This window comes from Triturus cristatus, chromosome 7 (genome assembly GCF_964204655.1).
Source record: "Triturus cristatus chromosome 7, aTriCri1.1, whole genome shotgun sequence".
Lineage (NCBI taxonomy): Eukaryota > Metazoa > Chordata > Amphibia > Caudata > Salamandridae > Triturus > Triturus cristatus.
This window is the reverse complement of record NC_140590.1, coordinates 1,785,566,297-1,785,593,733: the sequence shown is the minus strand read 5'-3', so window position 1 is coordinate 1,785,593,733 and position 27,437 is coordinate 1,785,566,297. Positions and strand designations below refer to the sequence as shown.

The following is a 27,437-nucleotide window of genomic DNA, read 5'->3' as shown; positions in this document are numbered from 1 at the left end:
AGCTCCTCTGTAAAGGCTGAGGAGTGTTCCCCCCTTGCTCAAAGCCAGCAGATGAAAAATAAATTAATAAGAACATTTAATTTTTATTTTTCACTGACTGAGCCGATGCAAGTCTAGGGCGAGACAGGCCATCCTCTTGGACAGTGGCAATGAGGAGGAGTGATGTGCATTTGTAAGTGCTCATATAAGTTTGGCCAGCTGCCCTAGGTGGGCCAAACTGACATTTGCACTTATATTTCTCCAACCCAGCTGTGTTGCCCAGCAGGGTAAGCACAGGCTGACTGTCCCCGAGCGAGCATCAAACCAGCCCACTGAGGCCAATACTTGCGCTTCTCTTATACTTGGTAATAGCATGAGAGCAATTTGTGGATTGGCGGGGACTCTGGGAGCCTGTGCAGTGTTGCCTATGACAGCTGAGAGCAGAGGAGCACTGAGGCAGCTGGCAGCATTAGCGGCAGGTGAGACTTTTTAAAAATAATTGTTCCCCCGCTCTCATCACTTTTTACTTGCATCAGCCACCACTGTTGAAGGCAGAATGTCAATGGAACTTAACGGCTTGAGTGCAGTGGTCGACGTGTTGATATCCACTGCACTAAATTCACAGTGCTGTAGACATCAACAGGTCATCCACTGTACTGGAAAAGAAAATGTTTCTCATAAAAACAACAGAAACATTCTGGGGGATATTAGCAACAACTTGCGATAATTATCGCAAAACGCACTTAGTGCATTTGTTTTTATCACTGCCTATCGCTGGATATTTTCGCGGCGATAACATGCTATTAGCAACGTTTATCTCCACTGCGATAAAATATCCAGCGATAGCGGCGAAATGCCTGAATATCGCTGGAAATCCAGCTTCCTTTTTTACTTATTGATCTCCCTGGTTTCTTACAGCATCATGTACTCTCTCCACCACTGTACTCACTACATTCCCCAGTCAGTCCTGTTCGTCCATGGCAGAGTGATCAGTGAGGATTGCAAATCTATTTGGGGCCAAGCGTATGTTATCCAGTCTACTTTTCATGGCTGTTCTTTGCCCTTGCGAGGTCTGCCCGGGATCAAGGGCTCTATCCCTGTAAAAATAATACAATGGGAGCATCCTTACACACGACCCTCTCTTACTCTCCATGTGCCGGTTATCTAGGAGTTCTTTTGCTAGTCCCGGGAATCTTAAATTTACAATAATACAGTCGCCAGGGAACTTTTTCTCACCGCCACCAATCCAAGCTACCCTCCTCGCCATAAGGATGTGGTCGTGCTGGAATCCTCGATTCCTCAGCTCCCTTCCTCAGTCCAGGGACTCCTACAAGCACCACTGAATAAGGACAGGAGGCCAGGGGTAGGTCTAATGTCTGGAGCCCTGGAGTGGCCTGGATGCAATCTGGGCGGTCTATCCCGCGGTGCCTCGTGTATTCCCTATGTGTCAGGCCATTGTCTATAATCTCGGTTCGACTGCCTGAATCCTGGTTTTCCCCACTCGAATTCTTATTACCAGTGTTGCCCGTATTAGCTGCAGTTAGTGATGATTTGCTACACTCAGTTTGTTCCGCCCCCCTGTTATTTGGCTCCTTATTGCTACGATTCATCACTGTGCTACCCTCCTCCCTCTCCTGGCCGGGATCTCTAGTGTGTTGTGGCTGGATTTGGGCCATGAATTTGTTTATGGTCCCTTCCATATTCGTTATCTTCGCCATTACTGGCCCTAGCAGACGTTGAAGAAGTTGTTCCATTTTATTTTCTAACTGCAATAATTTGTTGGTTCGCATATGACCCATTTTCGTGGCCACATCTAGGGCACACTATTTTCTCCGGGTTTTTAATACTGCCTTTGGTTGGTTTGGCCGCTCCCTTCCGGCTAGCTTTACTGGCACACGTGGAGCTTTTTGAGCCGCCCGCCACTGAAGGCCCCGCTGCTACTTGATGTGATTTGGAGCGTGTAATTACCTCTTCCCCCAAACTCCGTTCCAAATCAGTCTCACCTACTACTCGGTAATTACTAGACTCCTCCCTTGTGGCATCCTCCTGCATTACTCCCTGCGGTGTGATTAGCTGTAGTCCCTCTCTGCCGTATGGGCTCGGTGCGACGGCTTGATTATCATTCAGTGGCCCTATCCAGCCTGTACTCATTATGTCTCCCTGCGAGTTATGGGCTATAGTCAATGAAGTATCAGTGGTGTCAGTTTGATTATGATACTCCAAAAGATGCTCATTTGAATCTGGCCGGCCGCCAGGCGTTAAACAAGACGCTACATTGCCCAACGAGGATCTTTTCGTTGCTAATTGGGGGTCCAGGGACAGTCTGCGCTCAGCCAATTGAATTTCATGTACTAGCAGTGATTCTGCTCTAGTAATAAAGGCATCCAGAGTCCCTTTAACTCCTCCCCCTGCCCTCGTTTTAGCAGTCTTATTTTTTACCATAATGGCACGGTCTGCTACCTGATATTTGTTCTTCTTCGGCCCCCCCGATTAAAAGTTACGCTTTTATTCTGGCGTCAGTCTGATCTTATGGCCATCAAACAGAGGAGCCGTCTGCTCTAATTGTCCTACGTTAGCGTGTTGTCCCCCAGGGAAATAAGCAAACAAAAGCAACCGGTTCAATATAAGTTCCAAAAGTTATCCCAGGTGGCAACATCCAATATAGCTTGGCAAGATATGAGTTACACAATACACAGGTGTTGCAAGATACCTCTATAGACAGCGCAGCCACCGGCGATTCAATGCGAGGTGTACGGGACGTGGCCCAGCCCGGCCTCCGTCGGCACCGGACGGCCACAGACGGTCCCGCCCTTGTCCCGGGCTTCTCCCAGCGCCACCCGCGCACGTCCCGCGACGCGGTGGAAGCCTCGCGGTGTTTAGCGCCTCCGGGCGCGCCGACGGGCGGAAGTGCCCCAGTGACGCTTGTCAGGCTGGGTTGTGTAGTCCTGCGCCGCCGCCGTGGATGAAGATTCGGCGGCAGCGATACACACACAGCGTGGGGGTTCTTGCCACAATCAAATGGGACCCCAGGTACGTGCTTCTTCCTCCGTTTACTCCAAAATTCGATATGGTAGATAGAGTTTTCCCACAATCTGTCACAAAAGAGGACCACCAGGGAATATTTGTAATTTACTGTTTGGGTGGCACGGCCCTTTAAGCATGGACCTGTGCTCTCCTCCACCTCCACCTCACATGGGAGACAGACAGGCGATGTTTAGCCACCATCTGCCCCTCTTGCTGCAGAAACCCACTGCACAACTAGAAAATATATTTGATTTACTGTTTGGGAGATCAAACTCCACTGGCCATGGGTCTGTGCTCCCTCCTACACTCTGCCACTGTGCCCAACAGTCTTTCTTTTTCTCCTGTGGGAGGAATCGTTTACCCCAACACTATCTCTCCAGAGGTTGGAAGTCTGCCCTGGAATTGTGTTTATCCCCTACCCCTACAGCCCTTACAGTGTTATTCCCACTTGGAATGCATAGCATCCCCATCAACATTGAAAGTATGAGGACATTTTAATTATTTGAATGTAATTTTGACATACAGAGTTGGGGTCATTCCAAATGTCCTTTTACTTCCTTGCTGGGTGGCTGCAATACTAGGGCTTGGATTTGGCCACCACATAAGGAAACCTACTAAACCCAGAAAGTAGACACCTAGGGGAGCCCAAAGTGGTGTGCTGTCTGTGAGTCCCACTACATGTGTTACCCTGAATACCCCGCAGGCCTCACATTTGGCTAAAATCAAAGATTTTCCACACCTTTTGTGAGGGGAACTTCCAGAACCTGCACACATCCACAATTCTCCTGATAAAAATGAAACCCCATTTGTGTGGTTAGCTATCGCATGAAACAGGGATGCCGATTTTTTCTGTGTTGCATTTTGGGGTATGCTGTATTGTGGGCACTAGCCCAGCGAAACAAGTGGTATAGTGTTTTTTGGGAGAAGTGTGAGAACACAGTATAACATTTGTTAATATGAATTGAATGTCTAACTATCATTGGCTTCAGTGTGGAAGAAAGATAACCTTTTGCAAATTTCCCTCGGAATCACATAATGGGAGGTGTACAAATATCTACCATTCCTAAAGTCAGTATCTTGTGTACATTTCCTCAACACAGAGATTTTTTTTAAATCTATTTTTGATTCATTAGATTTTATCACACGTATTGCTGCATGGCAGGTGCACAACAACAATCCTTACGAGCTGGAGCTCAGTGGTGGACTCTGGGTTTAGCATGTTTTTGTAAAGCAACAAACACTTTCTATACCTGGATCGGAAGGGCCTGGTGGATGTGATGGTACAGTACTTTTGTAACATGTCCATCAAAGCAGAACATTACAGATTAAAGCATTTTCACTAATTGCCATTTGTTCTAATAATTTTCATTATTTTTGGATTTGAAAAATTAGTTTCTTTTGCAAAACCATTAGCAATCTATCACAGATTATCCTTACCTGATTTCAGAATTGTTTTATTTCTTCAGAAAAGTGTAGCTTTCCCTTCTCACTATTCGAGTTTTACCCCAGATTCCACCAAAAACTGCAAGGTTGAAACTGCAAAAAAGAAGAAAATGCACTACCAGATAACAAAATGCAAAAACTGTGGTAAAAACGGTTTTTCTTTCACAACTCTGCTTGTTTGCGGAAGCTGAGAAGTATGTGAATGGAGAGCAGGGCCGGCTCTAGGGCGGTGCGATCGGTTCCACTGCACCCGGCACTGTCTTGGGGTGGGCCATCATTTTTGGCACCTGCTGCGTTCCTGGCCTCCAGCAATTTTCAGGCATCAATTAAAATGTCAAGATAACTCCAGTAATTAATCATCTCCCTGGAAAGAGACCGGAGGTTTGTCTAGTGAAAGTTTTGACTCATACTAAGGTAGCGGGGAGGGTTAAAATGCCTGCTGCTAAGAACGCCTACCATGCAGATAACAAAGTGCATATATTGTAAATACGCCTGTGGGTTACTGCTTCTGTAAGAGAGCTCCTTTTGTTACTTGTATTTTTTAAGTCAAAATCCTACTATAGACCATTGAGCTATTAACTGTTATCAAAGAGCTACATGCAAACTGGAAGGTATATGTTAAGGCTATATGTGTTTTTGCCTAGTCTTTCATTAACCTAATCTTGCCAAGAGGGTTCATTTGGGTAGAAAACAATTCTCATTATTAAAGGAACCCCTAAAAATGATATTATGTTTTAAATTCTGAATTTGTGCTTTTCCAGAATAAGGACTCTTAAACTATATTGCATATCAATGTGACTAACATGTCACCTCTACACTACACCTTGTAGCCCTGTCTGAAGTAACTTTTCCTATACACTGATTAAACACATATGATTGTATCTGTGCGTGTGTGTGTGATGTAAAGTGCTCTTACACCTCACACTGGTATTAGCGGTGCTATAAAACTAAATTAATCTGAGAGACAGTGATTATGGAGACTTGAGGGGCACTGTTAAAGGGTGAAAGTGAGGAAATCCGCTGCAGATGTAGAATTGGGGGGGGCGCAAACAAACATTGTTGCACAGGGCGCCACCAGTGTTAAAGCCAGCCCTGAAGTAGAGACAGATCAAGTAAGCTCCCACGCTGACTGGCCATCAAAGACCTGGAGTCTAGAGCGGTGGCCCACATTACTATGGTTTCGAAGATGGAGACAACTACTGATGTTGAACTAGCCCTCTGCATGCTTCCCATCTGCATGTTAAGTCGTTAAGTCGTTAAGTCTCTCTCTCTCTCTCTCTGTGTCTCTCTCTGTCTCTCTCTCTCTCTCTCTCTCTCTCTCTCTCTCTCTCTCTCTCGCTCTCTCTCTCTCACAGGGCTAAAACTTTCAGTACGATGACAGGATATGTAATGAAGAATGCCCAGTCAGTAGTCTCTAAACGCATTAGACCCTAACCTCCTAAGTATAACTCACATTAGGGGCATAAATCACAGAGTGGAACATAATCTCACTAGCATAATCCATGATATGCAAAACAACCTCATAATCCTAAAAAACACATTTAGAGGTAACCAAACAGGGTACGTGAAACATACTACATGAATCACATTTCCTAGCACCACATATCACATTTAGCACATAGTCTCCTAAGAAAGACCATAGTAGAGGCATGAATAACATTAGGGCCTGGCGTCCTACAAACCTAACAGTCCCCCTGGCCAACTGGCCATCTCAAAGGGGCTCAAACGCACTATGTCCCAAAAGTCCGGGCGCGCTGCCAATACAGTGAAAGACAAGGGTGCGCAATCTGCACAGGCCTAAACGTTGCAGCTGTGAATGGATGGGGGCGAAGTAGTGCATCTCACTCCTAGCTTAGAAGACATGTCCCCCAATAAAGAATAACCTAAAAACGGTGCAGCTATCCACTACTTGCTGGGCAGCTGGGAATGTTAAAATGAGGCATGGGCCCTCAATGGCCCTTAAAACAAATGTGCCCCCTTTGTTGGAGCCAGACAGGGCTCTGGAAACAACTAGCCAAACGTTGGAGCTACACGGGGCTCTGTAAACAAATCATGCCCCCAAGCACTGTGGCCCTCATGGGCCCCTAAACTATTTGGCCCTCGTTGGGGCGTGTGGCTCCTAAAAAAATTGTGACCCCCCCAAGCATTGGAGCCCCACTTAGGCGCCTCTGCTGACTTTTCTCGGGCAGCGGGCGGGGCTCTCTCACTCCTAAGAGCCTCGCTGGCGTCGACGGCCTTCACCCGGGCCCCCTCCTGGGACCCGGGACTTAACTCCCTAGAACTCGCGTAGGAGGGGTGGACTCACATCCTCTCCGCACTGAACTATTCACTCGCGGGGCTTCCCTCCTGTCTCAGAAGCCCCGCCTACCAGGACACCACCTCGCCTGCCTTCGGGGTCACGCTGGGCAGCGGCCCGGAAGAGAACTCATTAGCGGCTCGAGCCGCGCGGGGATACGAGGGGTAGGCTCCATTCAAAGGTTAAATCTAGAGCGGGGTGGCACATGTATTAAAATAGCAGCAGAAGCTGGGTGGGCACCTGCGACAGGTACAACGATGCGGGGTGGGCACCCGCCAGTAACTATAGCAAATGTGGCAATGATAGCGGGGTGGGCACCCGAATTTAGATATAAATAAGCGGGGTGGGCACCAGTATGGGGGGTGGGCACCGGCAAGGCTGGCATCACAGGGGAATCCCTACGCTGGGGATTCCCTCGAAGAAGGGATCATAGTTTTCCTCCTCAGCTGCAGGGAGCACAGCGCCAGGGAAAGCACTTTCAGGAAATAATAGTAAAGCGCTCACAGGGCGCTAGAGGCCAAAGTACAAAGTCCTTTTAGGGTAAAAGAAAAAGCAAGGGGCAAGGCAAGGCCCAGGGAGGCAAGCCCTCAGGGTAGCCCCCCCTGGGCCCCAGCAGCAGCACACCCTGGCAGGAACAGCAACCAAGAACTGAACAACTTCATGGGGTCACAGCCCCTATATTTATACAAAGAAATCCCATTGTGTCACAGCACAGGGCCTGGGGATACCAGCCAGAACTGGTTTAGGGGAGCTGTGGAGCACTTTGTTTTGCTCAGCTCCTCTCTCCTTTGTCAGGCGGGGGCTCAGGGATTAGACGCACCACAGGGGGTGGAGCCAGCATTGTGGAGGGAAGGCACAGTCCTATTCAGGTCCCAGGTGCAACGCTTCCCTCCCATCTGCATGCAGATCTCTCTATTCACCACTGGGCAGACTCACCCTGGCTCCTGGAATTCCCCACACCATCCAGCACCTGTCAATCACAAGCCAGACATGCACTCCACATCAGGCAGGCAGACACGCAGCACACAGAAATGCCAACTTCTAAAAGTCACCAGTCACCATAAATCTGCGCACACCATTGCGCAGCATTTATTCTCACGAGTTTGCACATACTAAACTCGACCCTGCACTCTGCTCATACCAGGAATTAACATGGACACACATATACCCCATGCATTCCTATGGGAGGGCAGGCCAATCTCACCACACGCATTCAGAGCGCACACGCACTTTACACTAGACCGCCAATACCAGGTCACAGGAAAGGAAAAAGGTTTAGGGGTGAACTTGCCAAAAGGGGCAAAGTCCAACACTTCCCATTAATTCCTTTGGGCTTCGAGGCCCATAGGAATGAATGGGAATTGCATGCACAATTTGCGAGTACCCAATAGGTACTCGCAAATTGCGCATGCAATTTCGAGGGTTCAAGGGTTCCAAAAGGATATCCTGTTGCACCACTGAAATTACAATTTAACCACATGTTGCGCACACACATGCCCCAAGGGCATGTGTGTGTGTAAAATGTGACTTTGAAAAATGCACTTTAGTGCATTTGTCAAAGAAATCGGAAATTACCATGAACTTTAGATTGATGGTAATTTGCGATTCATATTAGCGAAATCTCAATTTTTTTTTGTTTAATGCATTGCATTTAAGGAATCTCAATTTGCGATTCCTTAAATGTAATCACAATTTAAGAAATCACAAATTTAGTGATTCCTTAAATAGCAATTTTTGCATTTGGGATGATACATTCCAAATGCAAAAATACCGGTCGAAAAATGGGCAGATTCGACGTTTTGCGACCGGTTGTTAGGTTGATGCATGGGGCCCTAAAGTCATAAAATGATGATTAGCACCAATATTCCAATACATATTCCTATAAATGTAATCTGCCATCTAATTTTGCATTCTAACATCCAGTATTTTAAGCCTTCAAGAGTGCTATTTAGCTTATTATGACTGTAAGTTTCTACAAAATGTTCGATCCCTTGATATAGTGTGATTAGTCAGATATCTTTCAGGGTATGGCTGGCTCTACTGATTTGCAGTCAATCTGTTAAGGACCTCAAGCATCTACAGGTGAGTGAGCAAATCGTGATAGCTCACAACCTACTTACCATCGCGTCAATCCATATGTCTTCTAGGGACAAGGAACAATTTAAGCAGAACAATTTTCAGAACCTGCTATTCAATTCATCAGATTATTTTATGTGACTGTATCACTGGATTCTAAAATGGATTATTCCTCACATTCCACATTCACTGGACACTGTTTGTTGCCACCAACCTATTAGTTAACTTTAGCTTGATTTGTGGTTTTGAGATAGTTTATTTATCAGCGACCAGCTACCCCAAATTCTGTTTTACAAAGACAAGTCTGATAGTCTTTTAGTGTGTGGGGAGCATTGACATGTTCAAACATCACAGTGGCATTACATGGTCCATGGGTATGCAGGATACCCTACAGAACTGGTGTGGTAAGGCTAATTTAAGCCCACTGAGGGCATAGCTTATTGACCCATTACAATACTGCACAAAGCTATTAAGTATTATTTCGCATCTAGTTTGGACTAGTTGAGAGAGAAATCAACTGCTTTAATTTAATATCAACTCAAATACAGCATTTCAGGCAGCAGTACAACACCCTTCTCTGTAAAGTGCTACATATCCAACTAACTTGTTGTTTAAGAATATTCATTAATGCATCAGACTAGGATACATTGAATGTGGCACCCAGGAAACATGTATGAGGCAATTTTACTTTGGATAGAAAACTTGATGATTTAGGATGTCATACTTGTTTAGGAACAAGCAAAAACTATTTGGACCATGATACCTATGGAAATGTGAAGTTCTTGAAATTCCCATCATCAATACTGTACAGAAATCTAATTTCTAGACGTAAATGACACTCACAATATGGCCACATGATCTTCTTAGGTAGCATCCTATGCTGGCACTATACAGATAGCACTCAAAAATCTTACAATAATAATTAAGGGTATAAATATCTCATGAGCGCCAGGTCCTAGTGACAATACCACATATGTCTTCAAAACTTCATCTGGTCTTTTGGGCCAACATGATGTATGTGGTATTTATGTTACCTAAAGATTCAGGAATACAAGTGTTTTCCCTTTTTAAGAGCTCTACATGTGTGGGTGAAATGAAAGGAAGCACAGCTCTTTCAAAGGACACCCAAGGCGTCCACCTTGAATCATCCCTTCCCTTTCTCCTAATAGACAGCAGGCCCAAGCCAGCAGGGTATCCACCTCTGAAAAGGCCTGTTTGCAGGGGAAACATTCAACGCATGCAAACACACTGAAAATACCCTAAAAAGGAAGCATGCAGCTCAAGCTTTTATGGGAAGGATAGACTATCAGTCCTTTTTTAGGTGACATTCTCTGGGGAGGAGATGCAAAATAATAATATTAACAATAATGATGATGGGGATGATTCTGATGTCTGGAATAGTTCTTCGGGCTTTTTGGCAAGGGTTGACAGTGTAGCTCTCCTGGAGCATTTGCTTACAATATACTTAGATTAGGCTTTAGGTTCACCCCTTCAGACATTGGCTGTTTTTGACCAGCTTCTTTCAGCTCTTGGTTTGAGATGTTGCCAATTGCAGACCTATCCCAACTCTCTTGCAGTTTAGGAAAGAGCTAAAGACTCAACTCTTTAAAGAATACCACGTCCTAATTTATTACCAGTGCACAAACCAGGCACCCCTCCTATCACACTTTGACTGAGTCTTTGCCTTCTGCCCTGTGCAGCGCTGCCTTTTAACTATGTTCACTCTATATAAATACCTCAGATATAAATATATACGTTTACCCCATCCCCAGGGAGTATTTGTGCCCCCTCAAATTCACTGCTTTTAATGAGCTGCATAAAGGAATACTTTACAACTGCAGCTCACTCTGTTCACTCCCTCTGACTTGACTCCCATATACATTGTTCTATTCCATTTAAGACTCATTGTACCCCCACTCATCACTCTCCTGTGCCACCCTTTTTCTCCTCCCTCTTTCCCATATGCCCTCCTCAGCCCATCACCATCTCAAAGTTCTCCCTCTTGTCTCATCCTCCTTCCCCTGGGAGCTCCTTTCTCACTTCTACAAATGTATTGCTTAACACTCCCAGATAATATAGAATACCACTCCCCCAAACAGTGGTCCAAACACGACGAAGCAGTACACATAACACAACACCACCTGGAAAGGGATTTCACTTTACAATATGATGCATATCAAAGACTGTTCTCAGAATAAGGCTTAGTGTTTTATTTATGCAGTGCTGTCTAACAGAAAGGCTTTCCCAGATGTAAAATGAACAACATTCAAATGTATAGTCTTTTTTCTTTTGAACTGAGTGGCACTTATGTATGTAACAGTGCCTAAAGTCTTTTCCCCTTGTTTATGAATTATGCAACAGTGTCTCTCTGGCTATATGGAGAACACTGCCACAATGTTTCCATAGCTTTGATAAAGACTGCAAGGTCGAAACGCGTCAGGGAAAATAAACGTTTTGGGGCTTAACCTGGTGTGTGGGCTTCCTTGCAGCCCCAACAGCGTTAAACAAGGGATTGTAAGAATATATATGAAAATCCGGATCCGGATTTGCTGACAGAGTGGGCGGATTTTACAGCCCATTCATCTGAAGGTATGGTGAAAATTTTTATCAAATATGCATGGAAGGATCGTGAGAAGGCATTGAAGGATATAGAGCTCTTGGAAAAGACAATCCTGGAATCAACAGATCAAGCAAAGCATGACGAAGAGAAGGAGCAAATGAAGAAAAGATTAACAACCTATGAAAAAAAGATACAGTCAAGGAAACAACAGAAATTTGATCGGGACGCTCAAGGTTATGATAAAGGACGGATTCTAACCTTTGCAAGGAGATTTGATGCACCCCGCCGCAACCTCAGAGCAAAGCCAGACAAGTCAGTGGAGGCTACAGTAACTTTGGAATCTGAGGTAACTAGTGCCGAGCAATCAGAAGAAGAAGGCTCTAACATCGCACAGCGCCAAGCACAGCAACCTTCTTTTCGCGAGGAATTCGACCTCATCAGACAATCTTGGCTAAGAGGGGGAAAAGGTCGCCCCCTGGAGCAATCAGCAGGCACAAGCGCATCAAAAGGAGGGGCGGCAGAAAACATAAGAAATGGAGCGAGGTCTACCAGGAACGGAAGGGGACGATTCAATCGGAAATAGAAGACGCCCTAACCATCATAAATCTCTCGACAAGGACTTTGAGCTCGGAAGAAGAAAAGGTGCTCAAACTTAGCTTAACTTTTTGTCCTACTAGCCGCTATGAATATACTCAGACACAAATAGATTTATTTAAATTTGTAAGAAAATTGAAGCTAATGAAATTTTTCAAGCAAAAAGATCCTGGTAACCAAATGAGAACGAGCATAAGAGGAGTTCAACCTATGGCAACAGAGCCATGAGAAATGAGTATTCGTGACTTAGAGACCTTGGCAGTTTTGGAAGACCTTGGAAATGAAAGTAGCCCCCAACTGCCATACATAAGAGATGACTTACAGCGAGTAGCGGAAATGGGAATAATTCAAACCGGAGAACAAACTCCCTTCAAGCCACCCTCACGTTTCCTCCCACAATTACCAATGGATGCTATTGACGTATTTTCAGAATCAGTGATTCAAGACCTTAAGGAACTTAGAGATAAAGAAGGAGACAGCAAAAGTCAAAACAAATTGAAGTGGATCTCTGAATCACAAGAAAGGCAGTACATGATTTACAACAAGATAATTCCATAATAATAAAACCATCAGACAAGGACGGAAACGTCGTTATACAAACTCATACGAATTACTGTAAAGAAGCTCTTCGACAATTACAAGACGAGACCAATTATGCCCTAACCACAGAGGAGGAATACTATTTGCACCAATAAATCCAACTTGAGTGCTGGTCCTTTTGAGCATTATATATATATATATATTCAGTGAAAAAAACATAGGTTTCACACATGTTATAGTTAGCTGGACATTTTACTCGTAAAAAACCAATGAAATTCCCCCGTTATAGTTAGTTCAGCTAACTATAACTCGCGCGCCCGCAATGCACTGCTGATGACGTCACATATTACATCACTCATGACATGGTCAGTGACATCACTCATGACATCACTGATGACATCTCAAATGACATCACTGATGACCTCACTGATGACATCATCCAGTGAATGTGTGTTTTTCTGAAAATTAAATATGTTTTATATATGTATATCTCAAGGTTGATGGAAGAATAAATGGGTATATTACTGTCTAAATGGATGATTTCTTTTTGAAAAATTGATTGTGTAACTGACTGATTAAGTGTATCATAGTGAATACATGGCTTAGTGAGTAATGTTTAAATATATAAATATCTGTATCATTTTTTCACTTTGTGTATAAGTGGCTGCATGGGTTGGTGAGTAGCTACACGGGTGTCTATATAGGTTATTAGTTGGTTTTTTGAGTATCAGTCTGAGTGTCTGCATGGTTCGGTGGGGGGTATGACGTAGTGCATAGGTGCATGAATGAGTGACTCACTGTTTGTATGTGTTGAACAGAGCATGTGTGCAGGACTGCATGGGTGGATGAGTGTGTGTATGGGTGTGTTAGTGAGTGAATGACTGTCTCAATAGTGTCTTTATGAGTAACTACATATGTTTAAAACTAGTATATGTGACTATTGGTTTATATATGTGAGTATATGTGAGAGTGAGAGATTGAAAGAGTTCCTGTATGAATAAGTATGTATTTCTATAAGTGATTGTTTAAAAGACTAAGTATGTGTAAGTTTCCGTAGAAGTAAGTGTGGTGGTGTGTGTATAACTGTATATGCAAGTAAATGTATGTTTGATTCTTTATTAGCATGAGTGACTATGTGTGTGAGTAGCTCTATGGATGAGTGGCATTGTGTAACAGGATGTATAGGTGTATGAGTACATATGATAAGTGAGTACATGTATGAGTGACTGTATTGGACTGTTGGTGAATGAGTGGATGTGTATGTGGATCTTAGAATTACTGAAGAGGTTGTTGTAACTGTTATTGGTATGTCCATTGTTTTGTAAATTTTAGTCTCTATTTTTGAATGTGTGTATCAAAGGTTTTATTAGGGGAAGAGGAGGTCTGCCACTCTATCACAAGGATGATGTCATCAGTGAGGTCATCAGTGATGTCATTTGAGATGTCATCAGTGATGTCATGAGTGATGTCACTGACCATGTCATGAGTGATGTAATATGTGACGTCATCAGCAGTGCATTGCGGGCGCGCGAGTTATAGTTAGCTGAACTAACTATAACGGGGGAATTTCATTGGTTTTTTACGAGTAAAATGTCCAGCTAACTATAACATGTGTGAAACCTATGGTTTTTTCACTGAATTTCTAAGGTTTTTTAAATGCTAATTCCTAACTATAACGTGTGTGAAACCTATGGTTTTTTCACTGAATTTCTAAGGTTTTTTAAATGCTAATTCCTAACTATAACGTGTGTGAAACCCATGGTTTTTTCAGTGAATTTGCAAGGTTTTTTAAATGCTAATTCCTAACTATACCGTGTGTGAAACCCATGGTTTTTTCAGTGAATTTGCAAGGTTTTTTAAATGCTAATTTTTTTTTTTCTTCTATTTTTTCTAACATATTTTTATTTTAATTTTCTTACCTTTTATAAAGACTATGATTAAATTTTTAAAATTCTTTAATATGTTTTTTTTAATATATTTTTTAAAATAAACATGTAAAATTTATTTGCAGTACTTTTTTTCTATTTTTTTTTTATTTTTTTTAGTACGCGTACCGTAAGCTCACGGTAAGCGTACGGTTTACGCGACGTCCGTAATTTTCCTACGCTGCTTGCGTATAGTTACGCAATTTGCGTAGCCGCGCGTACTCCGCGTGGGACGCGTACGCGTGTACGCTACACGCGCACGTTACGCGGAAGTGCCGGGAGTGACTGTTATGCGCATGCGCGCAAGCGCGTGTCTTTTTTACGCGCATGCGCACTTTTGCCGTAAGCGTACCGTAAGCGTACCGTAAGCGTACGGTAGGTCATGTGATCATGAAACACAACTTTTGATTGGTTGAAACTACTTTCAGTTCTAGAACTCTCCTACACCACACCCATTCCCCTCATTTCTGCTTGTGATCCCTTGGGAGAAGGAGCTGGTTTGTCTTTGGGATACGATGGCAGAACAGCAGAGCTCTTCTGAGAGTGAGGCTAGCACTAGCAGCACTGTCTTGAGGCAGAGATCGAGGAAACAAAAGCCCTCTTATGTATGGGATTATTTTACTTTTCCTGAAGGCCAGCAAAAGGTAAATGCACCCTTAGTGACTTGTAAGCTGTGTAAGCGTGTACTTTCTAGAGGTATCCTAACAGGAAGTATTCCTTTGGGAATCACACCATGAAGAGACACCTCCAGGATGTACACAGAAGGACACATGGTCATCTTTTTGGAGGTAACTCTTCAGAAAGACAAGCCAGTACATCCACAGCAGCTCAGCCTGAACCATCATCTGCAGGGCTGACTCCTTCTTCTGCAGGTCAGGTGAGCCCTTCATCTGTGGGGGGAGAATCTCCTTTTGCTGGCCCTCTGGAAATCAACCCTCGATTTCGGAAGGTTGATATTCGATGCACATTTTGTCAAGATCTAATTTGCTATAGGGAGACCAGTGTTTCCCTAGTGAACAACAAAATAGATCAGCACATTTGTCGCTTTGAATAATTTTCCCATGCTTCCTTTCCTCTGTCCCTGCATGAACACAACGGTTCTTTTAAGAGCCAACCTTATCTTTCATCTTTTTTTTACATATGTTTTTAAAAACTTTTTTTTATTTTTTTTTACCGTACGCGTACGTTAAAAAAACACTAAAAATCAATAAACACATTACAAGGTCCTTGAGAGACTACAATTATTATTATTGACTTACCATACTCACTGAAAAAATATTTATTCATTTGTTTTTAAAAAAAATAGTTTTAAAAATGTTTGTAGTTTTCGAAAATTTTCTATATCTATCTGGAAAAAAAGAAAAAAGTATTAATATTTTTAAAACATTTTATAATACAGTACACATATTTACATTTTTTTCCATAAAATATTTTTGCCTTATTTTTGCTGTTTTCAGAATATATTGCATTTCACTATAAATTGTGAAAGCAATTGCATTCATCATTTTACAGCAGGCAAAAAAAAATAACAATCACAAAGATTGTATTAAAAAAGCCCTGATTCTTTTTTTACTTAAACTTAACATTATAGAAATGCATAATATTCTAAAAAAATATCATCTTATACCAATACTTATTTCTTTAAAATACCGTCTGATATGTTTGTTTCAGAAGTATAATCACAATATTATATCTCAAATAACTCCAAAATACATCTGATTTCATTTCCTTTAGACCAAATAGTAATTTTAAAATTCTTTTTTGATTAAATTTCCAATGGTAATCCAATAAAATTCTAAAGTTTTATTTGTACAGATCTCACCGATTCTCTGTAACAATTCCTTTATTGTATTTAAATATATTACTACATTTCTTTTCACAATAGTCACAAAACGAAATTTCTATGCCAATTTGAATGCACACTAACTGCTCTTTTTTTTGGGCAAGTGAAAATCACTTTTACAAACTGTCACATTATGAAACCACTTTTCAGATTTTTTAAAAAGCCCATGTCCAGACTGCTACACTACAGCAAGGGCAACCAGCCTTAGTGATGCTGAATGTATTTGCATTACAGACTGAAACCTGAAAACCCCACTCGCTTGTAAATACTGTGCATGATTATACATGGCAAGCACATGGGTGTGTGCTAAGAGTCTGCTTCTGCACCAAAAATTCGCTCCCCCTTTCCATCTAATGCAACTGTGAAATCACCAGAGCAATACGCAATACATCTCTGCCTATAATTCCTCTCTGCACACAGAGTCATGTTTTCACATTAGTCCCAAAACGAAATTTCTTTGCCAATTTGAAAGCATACTTACTGCTCTTTTTTTTTCGGGGCAAGTGAAAATCACTTTTACAGACTGACACATTATGAAACCACTTTTTTTGATTTATTTAAATGCACATGTCCAAACTGTTTTTTCAGACCACCACCATGTGTATTCTCGGTGACTGCCTACACTCCAGCAAGGGCAACCAGCCTTAGTGATGCTGAATGTATTTGCATTACAGACTGAAACCTGAAAACCCCACTCGCTTGTAAATACTGTGCATGATTATACATGGCAAGCACATGGGTGTGTGCTAAGAGTCTGCTTCTTCCCCCAAAAATTCGCTCCCCCTTTCCATCTAATGCAACTGTGAAATCACCAGAGCAATACGCAATAAATCTCTGCCTATAATTCCTCTCTGCACACAGAGTCATGTTTTCACATTAGTCCCAAAACGAAATTTCTTTGCCAATTTGAAAGCACACTTACTGCTCTTTTTTTTTTCGGGGCAAGTGAAAATCACTTTTACAGACTGACACATTATGAAACCACTTTTTTTGATTTATTTAAATGCACATGTCCAAACTGTTTTTTCAGACCACCACCATGTGTATTCTCGGTGACTGCCTACACTCCAGAAAGGGCAACCAGCCTTAGTGATGCTGAATGTATTTGCATTACTGAGTCCAACCTCAAACCCTTAAACTATTCTTTTTTTTCCAGTACACCTTAATTTATTGTGAAAACATACTCCATATTATTTTACATGTTCCTCACATTTAAATTTCTCCCAAAACAGAAAATGATAAACGCAACTACAACAAAAACAATTTCCATTTCTATTATTCATTTCTTAAGTTACCACATACATCCCCTCTCAAACTGTAAACTCACCTTTAAAATTAGTTAGTTGTGAACGAAATGTGACACTCAAACAGCAGATTATCAGAGCCAGGATCTCTGTTGTGTTCACCTCTCTCCTCTCAGCAGAACCAGATAATGGCAAACTTTCCCTCTATTTTTCCACACATATACATGTAAGTTTCAAATCTCAGTGCTTCCCCCTTTTTTTCAAATGTAATCACACATTTCTATTGGTTGAAAACCAACCTTTTTCCAAAAGTACCCTTCCCCCAACTTGACTTCTGCCTAGTACCCTTCCCCCAACTTGACTTCTGCCTGCTACCATAGCAACAGCTCATGGAACACTGCTGTGTTGAGTTAGGTCAGAAGTTCGCCAAACAATGTTTCAATTCCACAGAGCAAGAGTGCTTGACTTTTCAAACCTAACAGCAAATCCATAGTACTGTTCTTTGGTTACACATTTTTTTGTACCAATACAAAACATGCTTCTATTAATTTACACATACAGCCTAGTTTTTATTCTAGAATGGTATGAAACAGCCAATCAGTTCTTTTTGTTTTGAAAAAAATATGTATGCCTCCATTTCCAAACTGTCTTTCTTTTCATATTGCCATTCTACTGAAAGACACCTCCTGAGTGCATCCAGTTCTCCTTTGAAGATGTTCACAGTGTGGATTGTAGGGCACAGCTATGTCTTCTGGAGTGAAAAGTTTGCAGAGAAAACAGATATGGTGAGAGACCTTGCTTTGCCAAATGTAGACATTAAATGGATTGGTCAGAGAGGGTTAAAGTGGCACCAATTGATGCCATTGGTGAAATCCTTCATGCAAATCCAACACCCTGACCTCATAATAGTGCACTGTGGTGGCAATGACCTAGGCACTTTGACTGGGGTAGGTCTGGAAATGCTTATGAAGGACACCTTTGCACAACTGTTTTCACTTTTCCCTAAAACTGCCTTTGTGTTTTCCAACATATGCCAAAGGCAAAAATGGAACTGGTCCAATCATTTCTGTCCACAGATTGACAAAGCAAGAAAGCACGTCAACAAATCTGTTTCTGCTTTCCTCCGTGACTATGGTATGGGTGCCATTTACCACAACAACTTGCGTTATGACATGCAAGACATTTATAGAGGAGATGGTGTGCACTTCAATGATGAAGGGAACAGAGTCTTCCTTTTGAACCTTAGACTCTGCATCGGTACTTACTTGTAGGTACCACTAAAAAAATGACTTCATAAACACAACAGCTCTTTTTAGAGCTCCCTAATATCTAAACTCTTCAATCTGCTTTTCATTTATTTATTTTTATTTTTTTACCGTACGCTTACCGTAAGCTTACCGTACGCGTACCCCGTGATTTTTTTAAAAATCAATAAATGTTTTTTTTGTACTTTTCTGTCCTTCTGTGACCCCCTTACAAATGTTAGGGGGTCTGTAACTCTCCTCATTGCCCCCTTTTCTTGTTTTCACTCTTTTTTTTCCAGAGTGAAATACACAAAATGGCGGCCGCCGCTTCCTGGTTTCGGCCGATTCGAATGTTTACTAAGATCTAAGAGCCAATCAGAATCGCGCTCGCGCACGCCACCGTACGCTTACGGTAAGCGTACGGTAAGCGTACCGTAAGCGGGCTCAGATATATATATTGATTTAAAGGCTATTTTCTCAGAATCTACTGAACAGATTTACACCAAACCTACAAAAGGCACTTCCTTGACCTAGGGACTACCTCTCTGCCAAATTTCGAGTAATTCTGTTCAGCCGTTCGGGCTGTAGCTCGTTCTAAAGGTCCTATGGAAAAATGCATGGGAAAAACGCGTTTTGGGACCCCCCTTTTATCTCAGCCCCCGCTTGACGGATCCCCCCGAGACTTTCAGGGAAGGAGCGGAGCGTAGCGCCCCACCTATTTTGAGAAATTCGCGAGGATTCATCGACCGGCGCCAAAGTTATTCAAAATAGAATGTTGAGGTTTTCCTATGGAAAAGGGGTCCTAACTATAACTACCTACTGGCGACCGCCAGTAGGTAATATATATATATATATATATATATATATATATATATATATATATATATATATATGGTTTTCAAAAAAGTCGTTATCCAAATTTTCAGAATAACTCCCAGCGGCACACCAAAGGACGAGTTCAATAAGAATTTATTGCCTCAAAAACAAAACAGTACGACGCATTTCGGCGAAGCCTTTGTCAAGCTTGGATAACGACTTTTTTGAAAACAATAATAGCGGTACTGTGTCCGCTGCTGGCACCGGCGTCGTCAGGAGGGTGAGCGGCTCTTCACAGAACTACCGTACGCATATATATATATATATGCACCAAATCCTACGAAAGGAGAGTCGACGCCGTGTCGTTCAGCTAGTTCTCTTTATTGTCAGCTGGTGATGTTAGACGCGTTTCGCCTGTCCTGCAGGCTTGCTAACTAACCAGGTTAGTGAGCAAGCCTGCAGGACAGGCGAAACGCGTCTAACATCACCAAAGAGAACTAGCTGAACGACACGGCGTCGACTCTCCTTTCGTAGGATTTGGTGCATATTGGGACCGAGTCTCGGAGGTCCGGAACGCCGACGCGCCCTTCGGTCTGGAGGAGGTGGGATTACCGAGGCACTTGTGGATTATATATATATATATATATATATATATATATATATATATATATATATATATATATATTCACTGAAAAAACCATAGGTTTCACACATGTTATAGTTAGCGGAAATTTTAATGATAAAAAACCAGTGAAATTCCCCCGTTATAGTTAGCGCAGGCAACTATAACTCACGCGACCGCAATCCTCTGCTGATGCTAATACTGTATTTAGACACTTATTTGCCCATGTCTTCTTCCATACATTTTTAGCTATACATATATTACAAATATTTTTTTTTCATAAAGACACATATGTCATCAGCAGAAGATTGCAGTCGCGTGAGTTATAGTTGCCTGCGTTAACTATAACGGGGGAATTTCACTGGTTTTTTATCATTAAAATTTCCGCTAACTATAACATGTGTGAAACCTATGGTTTTTTCAGTGAATTTGCAAGGTTTTTTAAATGCTAATTCCTAACTATAACGTGTGTGAAACCTATGGTTTTTTCAGTGAATTAGTACGGTTTTTTAAATGCTAAGTTTTTTTCCCTTATAATAAGCCCTGTACATTTGGTGGCCTTCGGCCACCAAAAGCACAGGGGGTGGGGTAAGTGTGGATAGTGTTTTTTGCCCTTAACATAAGCCCTGTACATTTGGTGGCCTTCGGCCACCAAAAGCACAGGGGGTGGGGTAAGTGTGGATAGTGTTTTTTTTATTTTTATTTTTTTACCGTACGCTTACGGTAAGCGTACGGTAAGCGTACCCCGGGAAATTGCCGAAAAAAAAATAAAACCGTTTTTGCACTTGGGGGATGTTTGGGGACTCCCTCAACATGACTATGTGGGAGGGAGTTGTCAAAACAGCCCCTTTACATGTTTTTGGGCTTGATATTTTAAAAATCACTCTCAGTGCGAGAGACAAAATGGCGGCCGCCGCTTCCTGGTTTCGGCCGATTCGAATGTTTACTAAGATCTAAGAGCCAATCAGAATCGCGCTCGCGCACGCCACCGTACGCTTACCGTAAGCGTACGGTAAGCGTACCGTAAGCTGGCTCAGATATATATATTGATTTAAAGGCTATTTTCTCAGAATCTACTGAACAGATTTACACCAAACCTACAAAAGGCACTTCCTTGACCTAGGGACTACCTCTCTGCCAAATTTTGAGTAATTCTGTTCAGCCGTTCGGGCTGTAGCTCGTTCTAAAGGTCCTATGGAAAAATGCATGGGAAAAACGCGTTTTGGGACCCCCCTGGAAACGTGGTCCTAACTATAACTACCTACTGGCTATCGCCAGTAGGTAATATATATATATATATATACAAGCAATGATTACACACTTGGCAAATGCAACTGTTAACTGCATGGATAATAATATGATAATAATATGGAGATAATACTGGAGGTCCTGCAAGAAATAAGAAAGATATATACACTAAATACATCACATGATTACCTTGGATGTGCATAGAAAACAGCTCAGATGATTATAGCTACTGGAAACTGAAGGTGCACACAGACAGTCAAGCATTACAATGACTTTTATAGCCACTAGAACCTGAATATGCACACAAGCAGCTACACATCACAATGGCAACAATCAAAAATTAAACACTTCAACTGGTGCAAACTTCATCCCGGCCCACTCCAGACTGGGGAATTCACAGCCTGGGTCAAGAGACTCAACAAGCATAAGCCTGCACTGATGCTGTGTCCACCGTTCAGGCTCAAACAATCCTTGTTTCCAAGTCAACAAACCTCAGCTTTCTAATCTCAAAGCACACTAGAAGGCTCAGAGAGCCCTCCCCTCTGTGTCAAGGAAACTTACTGGAATGGGCCACTTTCCATGCAAGCATTCTAAAGGAAAAGGAGTTCCCACATTCCTGCTGCATTCTCATGTGTTCCAGCCTTTATCTTAATGAAGCTTACGAAAGTGTCCTGCAGTACATTCAACAACAATCTCTCAAAAACAAGGAAACCTTGAACGTGGATAACCTAAACACCTTGAACAATCTGGGGGCTTGCCTGTGCGCGCAAAAAGCTCAAGCTAGACAGAGCCAAAATTTAAGATGACATGAGGGCATGTTAATGCTAATAGTAAGAACTTCATAATACTTACCAATGTACAACACAATGCACATTTGTGCACCGCTGCCAATAGCACTGCACACTTCATCTGTTAATGTACAACATAATGCACATTTGAGCACCACTGCTTATAACACTACACTGCGAGACCAAGAATTACATTCCAAATCTCTCTCTTATGCTTTCAAATGCACACGTTCTGTTCTTAGCAAGGCTGTTCTACTCTGTGTAAGCTCCCACTTTAAAACTACAACAGATGTGAAAGAAATCTTTAAGGCAAGAAAGGCACATGCCGGGAAAAATAATAGCAGACATTTAGGCTAGGGTAAAATAAAACACCAAAAGTCAATTAAAATCATGATAGTCAAAGGTCATCATGTGATTTCAAACCATAGGGGTGCATCTAGTACTACAATATACCACTCTCTATGGTTTGCTCTACCTGTCCTTCATAATAAGTACCTCTGTGATCTGGCTTTTTTTTTTTTTTAAATAAAAACAAATGTTGTTTTATTTTGAGGGGTCCTTGTCCTTCAGCTAGTACCTCTTTTTGTTTCCATTTTAAAAGAAGGGTGTTTGGCTAGGTAGCTTTCAACCTTTTCCTTCCTCACTTTCCATCCTAGGGAACCTAAAGAACAGTAATGAAGGCTTTCTTGACACTGACACTTTCGATTACATAAAATAGGGCAATGTCTGGATGACCATACATTCTTATAGTGAACCTATCAAAACCTGAAAACAAACTTCTCACCATAGATGAAACAAAATATCCTTTCTTATAGATTGAGAAACCTCCCAACTAAAGATCATAAGCCATGGTAGAAATAAACTGGGCCCACCTCAAAATGTAGACAATGTGAACACAGATAACACAGTAATATGCATTTTGTGTATATGTACCAAATTGGAGGCTGCAAGCAAAGAGACGTGTAAGCATTCTGTGAGGGGCCAACTTTACTGTTGTCCAGATCCCTAATGCTGATTTTCTGTCATTGGCAAGACTGGATCATGCATGTGCACCATGACATATGACTGTCTCATGATTTGCAGTCTTGTTGGACCGGGCGGGGTGGCCAAAGCGCTGCCTTCATAGTGGTGTAAGGTTGCTGCCTTTACCAGAAGTTAACTTGCACAAGGACGGTGGTTGCAGCATACCGTCTAGTGATCAGTAGTAGTGAAAACTGGTCATTTTTGCCATGTGTCACTGGAGTGAGGCCTACAGGCTCACTCACCTGTTTAAAAGTTGCCCTGCTGTGTGCTTAACTCACCCCCAGCCTACTTCAGGTAGATGTGGAAGTATGTGCATGATGCAAATAAGTGCTGAGTGTATGTGTGTTCACAAGAAGTACAATACACAATGAGTGAAGTATTGTACAGTGCACACATGGTAAATCTGCGTATGCTGGCAGTGTGTGTTTTTAAAATAACACACTCTGGTACAATACAGAAAGGCTGCAGTACTAAACAGTGCGTGGAGACTGAATGTGTTTGCTGCATGTAGTTATGCTTACAGTGGCACAATACATGAAGAAATGGTGCTGCCAAGTGTGATGTGGATGTACACTGAGTGCAAGTGTGCCTGTGCTAGTGAATTACATTACTGGTACAGCACGCTCTGTTCCACAGCAGAACGGGTGAACTCTATAATGAAGGGGCAACCCTTTTGGGTGAGAGTTATATAAGAAATCCTAGAATTTACTCTCAATCTTGTGGAGGGTTAGCACACAGAGTACAGGCAGGCTCTCTTGTTTTAAAGATACATAAGTAGGAGGATGACCCCTCTGGGATATTCCTCTCATCTAACCTTTTTTTTGTGATATGTTGTGACAGACAACCCAAAGGAGAAGGAGAAAAGATGTGTTCTTCAAATAAGCAGAACCCCAACATAAAATGTCAGAGTCTCAGATACTAAACTATATTTTGTGTCTGGAAAAGGGATATAAGTATGGGACTTTGAGTCCCCAAATGTTGTCATTGGCTGAGCAGCCGGATGGGTTGTGTGAGGAGGGGAAGCCCTGCAACATTTCTGCCTGTGATCAGGTTTGGGGGCCCAGCCTGCTAGTGTCCCTGCTGACTGTGGGGAAATAACCCAGGAAAACCAAGATCCCCTGCCCTGGATCGTTCAGCACCAGTGACTACCTGCTTGCCAAGTCCAGTGTGGCATGTGAGGAAGAGGCGAGAGCTGGAAGGAGCAAGATCCTGGGGAAGCCCTATTGTGAGCACTGCTTGTGCGAGGTATGAGGCATCCGCTCTTGCACCAATTGGGCTGTAGCCCATTTGCTTGATTGCTTCAGCAACCCTCTTATTCCAGGAGGTTTGGCCATGGACTGCCCCAAGGAGGGAGGGTTATGAGGAGGGCGCCAAGCCTGCACAACCTCATAGTGGGTGGACCCATGTGCCTGGGGGCCACTGAGAGAGAGTTTATTGTCACTTGTGAGGGCGCCGAGTCGGCAATACGGCGAACTGAAGGTAAGTGGTTTCCTTTTTTTCACATTTTATTTTCCCTCATCATCGTCTGTCGACTCCCCCCACCCCGCCTCACCACCCACCGCTTTTACCTGTAGCAACTGTCTCTGAGTAAAAGGCCTCAGCCACCACAATTGGACCCTGCAACTCCTGCTCTCCCCGGAGCCCTCTGAAAGGGGTTTAGTCACCTCCCTTCAACTAAGTGCAAGTACACTCGTGCAGATAATCTGTAATCCAATGTGTTAATGGGACACACACTTAGTTGAACTATAATATGATGAAATGTATAGAGCACGTTGTACGGGCTTTAACTCGCGTAAAATAGGTTGTAGCTGCTGTATGAAATTCTGTAGCCCTAGGTGACGATAATTTGGTAATTAGGTAATTTGTACAGATTTATATCCTCATTGGTGTCCTTTGCAATTCACTGTTTGAAATTTATGGACTACCTAGTCAAGCTTAAACTGCCCAAAGCAGGCTTTTGCTGTTATATGAAATATGTTTGCCTTTTTGGCACATACCAGAGTTGACCATGGAAACCTTAGGTGATGGTTGTTTATAGTTGCAAGTTTTCACAAAGTAAGTTTTAAATTTATATTTTTCTTTTTAATTGTAACGCAGAGGAATGCATGGCCCATGTCATATAGGCTACACCCACTCAAACCAGAATAATGAGGCAACGTGAATCATTACACCCACTTCTTAACTTGCAATAAAGTTCATATTCTAAAAACCTACCAGACGATTGTTTATGGTTGCAATTTTGTACAGGATGGTTCCTCGCTTCACTACTTCCCTCCCATTTTCATTATTTAATGTGTCTTTGCTCATATTTTGTTTCTAAAATTAATATATTTATTAATTGTAATGGTTTAACTAACTTAACAATAAACTATATTTCAAAATCTGGGCTGTATCTCTGGCAATAGAGACCATCTTTTTTCTTTGCCTGCCCAATCATAGGCTGCAGGCATTTGCACATTAACCTAGATCTATTGACTTTGCCAGTGCTTGTTCTGTTTGACCGTGAGATGTACTGGTGAGTAAACGACATCAGTACTTGGTCAAGAATAACATTCACAGGCTGCAGCCAAGCCTGCCTCGAACTTACGAGTTTCAGAGAGTTCATAAAAGAAGGTAATGTGTTAGTTCTACTTTAATAAATCCCTTTGACAAATGCACACTGTACAGGTCTGGAATCAGCTCTGGCATAATTCATTGTAACTTGGACAGTCCTCCTTCAAAAGTGAACTGTGTGGCTGGAAAGAAATCTAAGGTAATATTGCAATCCTCCCCCCAAACTGTTTTAAGTGAAGCACATTGGACAGCATGGTGCACCCCTGAGCTCAGAATGATATGTATTTCATGTCATCAATCCATTGCATTCATGAACTGTTGTTTTTCTCTTTTGCTCCAGGGCGCACAGACAGCTCTGGCATCTGCCTTTATTACACCCCAGTGGTGAGGCCAATTGATGCTGCAGTACTGGTGACTGGGGTCTCCATAGACAACCTGGTCTTCATCCCTCCAAAGGCAGATTCATTCAAGCTCAGCTCAATCTGCAAAACCGAAAAATTCAATGAGGTAAATACATTTGACAATTAGATGTAATGACAATTAAACTGCGCGCTCTCACATATGGCTTATAGTGAAAAGCTTGCACTTTAACCATCTTCCTACACACATTGCTCCCAGTAGCACAGTAAGGTGAAAAAAGTAAAATATGTGTGCACTACATCTACATCTGATTTGGACACATACTCCAATATCAGGGCCGGACTGGCCATAGCGGGCACTGGGTATCTTCCCGGTGGGCTGGTAGGGTTGGGGCCGGTCGAGCAGATTGCAAGGCTGGTTTCCAGTCCAGCCGTGTCTGATATGCACCCAAATAGGGATTGCTGGACCACCCAGATTATGGTCTACTGTGTAAAAGTAGCAGCTAAGGAGATGAAATATAAAAAAATCCATAAGTATTCAGGTTCTTAGTTACAAGCCCTGTGTGCCACCGGAATGTCACTTTTATTGACGTCCCAGCAGCGCACAGTGCAGTGCCATATCTGCAAGACCATGTAAAAGCCCCCTGCATGACTTGTCATGACCTTGTATGTATGGTGTGAGACAACGCAACACAAGTACCTGCTTTGCCTTGCACTGCAATGGGGAGGTGTGACATGGACATTATGGTAGGTGTTCCCACGTAATACTCATGACATTTGACCCTTCCCCGATTTACAACATTCTGTAAAGCGGGGAATGCGCCAAAACCCTACAGGGTTAATTGACAAGCACTGTGCACCATGGGAATGTCTCTTTTTGTGATCTTCCGGTGGCAAAGAGGGCTTAACCATATCTACAAAGCCACCCTGCATGGCTTTTCATAGCCTCGAGATATGTAGGGAGGCAAAGCAGGGCAAGTTGCCTCACACAGTGATGGGGAGGTATGCCATGGGTGATAGGGTGGGTGTTCCCAATCAGCACCCATGCATTTTGACGCTGCCATTGATTTACATAATCATGCAAACTTGAGGAAGCGCCAAATCCTTACGTCTCCTGAGGTGAGGTGGAACAAGGAGTAATATGTTTATTTCTCCTAGTTTTTCCCTCTTTCTACGTGTGATACATTTTGTAGCACATATAGAAAGAGGAAAATGTCTCTGTGGATTTCTTTGGGTGCAGTAAGGTGTCTCTTTCTTCAA

At 42.6% G+C, this 27,437-nt stretch overlaps 1 protein-coding gene across 1 annotated transcript in view; it reads left to right on the top strand.

Moving 5' to 3' along the window:
* Positions 1–27,437, top strand: part of LOC146813123 (putative DBH-like monooxygenase protein 2) — a 162,985-nt gene that overhangs the window by 45,693 nt on the left and 89,855 nt on the right. Inside the window, exon 7 of the mRNA XM_085614705.1 lies at positions 26,159–26,325. Coding sequence (XP_085470831.1) covers positions 26,159–26,325 — 167 coding nt within the window. The remainder of the gene's footprint in view (positions 1–26,158; positions 26,326–27,437) is intronic.